This window comes from Oncorhynchus clarkii, unplaced genomic scaffold (genome assembly GCF_045791955.1).
Source record: "Oncorhynchus clarkii lewisi isolate Uvic-CL-2024 unplaced genomic scaffold, UVic_Ocla_1.0 unplaced_contig_9796_pilon_pilon, whole genome shotgun sequence".
Classification (NCBI taxonomy): domain Eukaryota; kingdom Metazoa; phylum Chordata; class Actinopteri; order Salmoniformes; family Salmonidae; genus Oncorhynchus; species Oncorhynchus clarkii.
Window position 1 is genome coordinate 38453 of NW_027258064.1, and position 6129 is coordinate 44581.

The 6129-nt window shown below is 48.6% G+C and overlaps 1 protein-coding gene across 1 annotated transcript; it reads left to right on the forward strand.

The window, feature by feature from the left end:
* The first annotated feature begins 474 nt into the window (after positions 1–474).
* Positions 475–4911, forward strand: LOC139394709 (mucin-22-like). The gene is made up of 5 exons (XM_071142808.1): positions 475–489; positions 579–1877; positions 1983–2523; positions 2770–2970; positions 4487–4911. Exons 1-5 carry the CDS (start codon positions 475–477, stop codon positions 4909–4911), a joined length of 2481 nt encoding a protein of 826 aa, XP_070998909.1.
* The last annotated feature ends 1218 nt before the right edge of the window (positions 4912–6129 follow it).

The following is a 6129-nucleotide window of genomic DNA, read 5'->3' on the forward strand; positions in this document are numbered from 1 at the left end:
GGTAGCCTAGCAGTTAAGAGGACAGGGTCATACTGCTTCTCAACAACACTATCAACAAGGTAGCCTAGCAGTTAAGAGCACAGTGTCATACTGCCTTCTCCTCAACACTATCAACAAGGCATGTTCTACAGGCCCTAGTTTTGTCGCAACTTGACTACTGTCCAGTCATGTGATCAGGTGCCAAAAAGAAGGACTTAGGAAAATCCCAATTGGCCCAGAACAGGGCAGCACGGCCGGCCCTTACATGTACCAGAAGAGCTAACATTGATCATTTCTATGTCCATCTCTCCTGGCTCAAAGTGGAGGCCAGATTTACTTCATCACTAAATGTTTTTGTAAGAAGTGTTGACAAGCTGAAATTACTGAGCAGTACTAGGAACAGCCATGGGGACACCCAAAAGACTACGAACAGCAATGGGAACACCCAGTGTACTGTGAACAGCAATGGGACCACCAAGAGAACTGTGAACAGCAATGGGACCACCCAGAGTACTGTGAACAGCAATGGGACCACCCAGAGTACTGTGAACAGCAATGGGAACACCCAGAGTACTGTGAACAGCAATGGGAACACCCAGGGTACTGTGAACAGCAATGGGAACACCCAGAGTACTGTGAACAGCAATGGGAACACCCAGAGTACTGTGAACAGGCATGGGGACTCCCAGAGTACTGTGAACAGCAATGGGAACACCCAGAGTACTGTGAACAGGCATGGGGACTCCCAGAGTACTGTGAACAGCAATGGGAACACCCAGAGTACTGTGAATAGCAACGGGAACACCCAGAGTACTGTGAACAGCAATGGGAACACCCAGAGTACTGTGAACAGCAATGGGAACACCCAGAGTACTGTGAACAGCAATGGGAACACCCAGAGTACTGTGAACAGGCATGGGGACACCCAGAGTACTGTGAACAGCAATGGGTACACCCAGAGTACTGTCAACAGCAATGGGAACACCCAGAGTACTGTGAACAGCAATGGGAACACCCAGAGTACTGTGAACAGCAATGGGAACACCCAGAGTACTGTGAACAGCAATGGGAAAACCAAGAGTACTGTGGACAGTAATGGGAATACCCACAGTCTGTGGAGAGTAATGGGAACACCCACAGTCCGTAGAGAGTTATGGGAACACACACAGTGCTGTGGAGAGTTATGGGGACACCCACAGTCTGTAGAGAGTAATGGGAACACCCAGAGGGATGTGAACAGCAATGGGAACACCCAGAGTACTGTGAACAGTAATGGGAACACCCAGAGTACTGTGAACAGCAATGGGAACACTCAGAGTACTGTGAACAGCAATGGGAACACCCAGAGTACTGTGAACAGCAATGGGACCACCCAGAGTACTGTTAACAGCAATGGGAACACCCAGAGTACTGTGAACAGCAATGGGAACACCCAGGGTACTGTGAACAGCAATGGGAACACCCAGAGTACTGTGAACAGCAATGGGAACACCCAGAGTACTGTGAACAGGCATGGGGACTCCCAGAGTACTGTGAACAGCAATGGGAACACCCCGAGTACTGTGAATAGCAATGGGAACATCCAGAGTACTGTGAACAGCAATGGGAACACCCAGAGTACTGTGAACAGCAATGGGAACACCCAGAGTACTGTGAACAGCAATGGGAACACCCAGAGTACTGTGAACAGGCATGGGGACACCCAGAGTACTGTGAACAGCAATTGTTACACCCAGAGTACTGTCAACAGCAATGGGAACACCCTGAGTACTGTGAACAGCAATGGGAACACCCAGAGTACTGTGAACAGCAATGGGAACACCCAGAGTACTGTGAACAGCAATGGGAACACCAAGAGTACTGTGGACAGTAATGGGAATACCCACAGTCTGTGGAGAGTAATGGGAACACCCACAGTCCGTATAGAGTTATGGGAACACACACAGTGCTGTGGAGAGTAATGGGAACACCCACAGTCTGTAGAGAGTAATGGGAACACCCAGAGGGATGTGAACAGCAATGGGAACACCCAGAGTACTGTGAACAGCAATGGGAACACCCAGAGTACTGTGAAGAGCAATGGGAACACTCAGAATACTGTGAACAGCAATGGGAACACCCAGAGTACTGTGAACAGCAATGGGAACACCCAGAGTGCCTTGAACAGCAATGGGAATACCCAGAGTACTCTGCACAGCAATGGGAACACCCAGAGTACTGTGAACAGGCATGGGGACACCCAGAGTACTGTGAACAGCAATGGGTACACCCAAAGTACTGTCAAAAGCAATGGGAACACCCAGAGTACTGTGAACAGCAATGGGAACACCCAGAATACTGTGAACAGCAATGTGAACACCCAGAGTACTGTGAACAGCAATGGGAACACCCAGAGTACTGTGAACAGGCATGGGGACACCCAGAGTACTGGGAACAGCAATGGGTACACCCAGAGTACTATCAACAACAATGGGAACACCCAGAGTACTGTGAACAGCAATGGGAACACCCAGAGTACTGTGAACAGCAATGTGAACACCCAGAGTACTGTGAACAGCAATGGGAACACCCAGAGTACTGTGAACAGCAATGGGAACACCCAGAGTACTGTGAACAGCAATGGGAACACCCAGAGTACTGTGAACAGCAATGGGAACACCAAGAGTACTGTGGACAGTAATGGGAACACCCACAGTCCGTGGAGAGTAATGGGAACACCCACAGTCCGTAGAGAGTTATTGGAACACACACAGTGCTGTGGAGAGTAATGGGAACACCCACAGTCTGTAGAGAGTAATGGGAACACCCAGAGGGATGTGAACAGCAACGGGAACACCCAGAGTACTGTGAACAGCAATGGGAACACTCAGAGTACTGTGAACAGCAATGGGAACACCCAGAGTACTTTGAACTGCAACGGGAACACCCAGAGTGCTGTGAATAGCAATGGGAACACCCAGAGTACTGTGAACAGCAATGGGAACACCCAGAGTACTGTGAACAGCAATGGGAACACACACAGTAGTAGGAACAGCAATTGGAACATCCAGCTCCGACAGAGATGGCCACCTCGCTTCGCGTTCCTAGGAAACTATTCAGTATTTTGTTTTTTATGTATTAATTCTTACATTGTTACCCCAGGAAATCTTAAGTCTTATTACATACAGCCGGGAGAAACTATTGGATACAAGAGCAACGTCAACTTACCAACATCAAGACCAGGATTGCGACTTTCCCGAAGCGGATTCTCTGTTTGGTCCACCACCCAGGACAATGGCGCCGCAGATGGGGCGGACAGAGCGGTCTTCTGATCAAGCTCCGTAGACGGGCGCATCGCCCACCGGTCCCGAGTATACTACTAGCCAACGTCCAGTCTCTTGACAAGATAGATGAAATCCGAGCAAGGGTTGCCTTCCAGAGAGAAATCAGAGATTGTAACATTCTCCTTTTCACTGAAACATGGCTCACTCGGGATACGTTATCAGAGTCGGTACAGCCACTTGGTTTCTTCATGCATCCCCCCAAGCAGACACCTCGACGGCCCTGAAAGAACTTCATTGGACTCTATGTAAACTGGAAACCACGTTTCCTGAGGCTGCATTTATTGTAGTTGGGGATTTTAACAAGGCTAATCTGAAAACAAAGCTCCCTAAATTTTATCATCATATTGAATGCGCGACCCGGGCTGGGAAATTCTGGATCATTGTAACTCTAACTTCCGCAACGCATACAAAGCCATCCCTCGCCCTCCTTTCGGAAAATCTGACCACGACTCCATTTTGTTGCTCCCAGCCTATAGACAGAAACTAAAACAGGAAACGCCCGTGCTCAGGTCTGTTCAACGCTGGTCCGACCAATCTGATTCCACGCTTCCAGATTGCTTCGATCACGTGGACTTTGATATGTTCCGGATAGTGTCGAACAACAACATTGATGCATAGGCTGATTTGGTGAGCGGGTTTATTAGCAAGTGCATCGGTGATGTTGTACCAACAGCGACTATTAAAACCTTCCCCAACCAGAATCCTTTGATTGATTGCAGCATTCGCGCAAAACTGAAAGTGCGAATCACTGCTTTTAATCAGGGCAAGGCGACCGGAAACATGTCCGAATAGAAACATTGTATTTATTCCCTACGCAAGGCAGTCAAATAAGCTAAGCATCAGTAGGGAGACAAAGTAGAGTCGCAATTCAACGGCAATTCAACGGCTCAGACACGAGAGGAATGTGGCAGAAACCCAGCCACATCGTGGACGCCGATGTCTTGCTCCCAGACAAACTAATCAACTTCTTTCCTCACTTTGAGGACAATACAGTGCCACTGACACGGCCCGCTACCAAAACCTGCGGACTCTCCTTTACCGCAGCCAACATGAGTTAAACATTTAAACGTGTTAACCCTCGCAAGGTTGCTGGCCCAGACGGCATCCCTAGCCGCGTCCTCAGAGCATGCGCAGACCAGCTGGCTGGTGTGTTTACGGACATATTCAGTCAATCCCTATCCCAGTTTGCTGTTCCCACATGCTTCAAGAGGGCCTAAAAGCTAAGGTAACAGAGCTAAATGACTATCGCCCCGTAGCACTCACTCCCGTCATCATGAAGTGCTTTGAGAGACTAGTCAAGGATCATATCAACTCCACCCTACCTGACACCCTAGACCCACTCCAATTTGATTACCGCCCCAATAGGTCCACAGGCGACGCATTCGCAATCACACTGCAAACTGCCCTAACCCATCTGGACAAGAGGAATACCTATGTGAGAATGCTGTTCATCGACAACAGCTCAGCATTTAACACCATAGTGCCCACCAAACTCGTCATTAAGCTCGAGTCCCGGGGTCTCGACACTGCCCTGGGAAACTGGGTCCTGGACTTTCTGACGGGCCGCCCCCATGTGGTGAGGGTAGGAAACAACATCTCCACCCGCTGATCCTCAACACTGGCGCCCCACAAGGGTGTGTTCTCAGCCCTCTCCTGTACTCCCTGTTCACCCATGACTGTGTGGCCATGCAAGCCTACAACTCAATCATCAAGTTTGCAGACGACACTACAGTGGTAGGCTTGATTACCAACAACAACAAGACGGCCTACGGGAGGACGGGAGGAGGGGAGGGCCCTCAGAGTGTGGTGTCAGGAAAACCACCTCACCTCACACTCAACATCAACAAAACAAAGGAGATGATCGTGGACTTCAGGAAACAGCAGAGGGGGCACCCCACTATCCAAATCGACGGGACAGTAGTGGAGAAGGTGGAAAGTTTTACGTTCCTTGGCGAAAAAACATCAAAGACAAAATGAAATGGTCCAACCACACAGACAGTGTGGTGAAGAAGGCGCAAACAACAACCTCAAGAGGCCAAAGAAATTTGACTTGCCACCAAAAACACTCACAAACTTTTACAGATACACAATCGAGAGCATCCTGTCGGGCTGTATCACCGCCTGGTACGGCAGCTGCTCCGCCCATAATCGTAAAGCACTCCAGAGGATAGTGAGGTCTGCACAACGCATCACCGGGGGCAAACTTCCTGCCCTCCAGGACACCTACACCACCCGATGTCACAGGAAGGCCAAAAAGATCATCAAGGACAACAACCACCCGAGCCACTGCCTGTTCACCCCGCTATCATCCAGAAGGCGAGGTCAGTACAGGTGCATCAAAGCAGGGACCGAGAGACTGAAAAACAGCTTCTGTCTCAAGGCCATCAGACTGTTAAACAGCCACCACTAACATTGAGTGGCTGCTGCCAACATACTGACTCAAATCTCAAGCCACTTTAATAATTAAAAATAGGATGTAATAAATGTATCACTAGTCACTTTAAACAATGCCACTTTATATAATGTTTACATACCCTACATTATTCATCTCATATGTATATACTGTACAATATACCATCTACTGCATCCTGCCTATGCCGTTCGGCCATCGCTCATCCATATCTGTATATGTACATATTGTTATTCATTCCTTTACACTTGTGTGTATGAGTGTGTATTACTTGTTAGATATTAATGCATGGTTGGAACTAGAAGCACAAGCATTTTGCTACACTCGCATTCACATCTGCTAACCATGTGTTTGTGACCAATAAAATTCGATTTGATTTGATTTGGAATACCCACTGTACTGTGGACAGTAATGGGA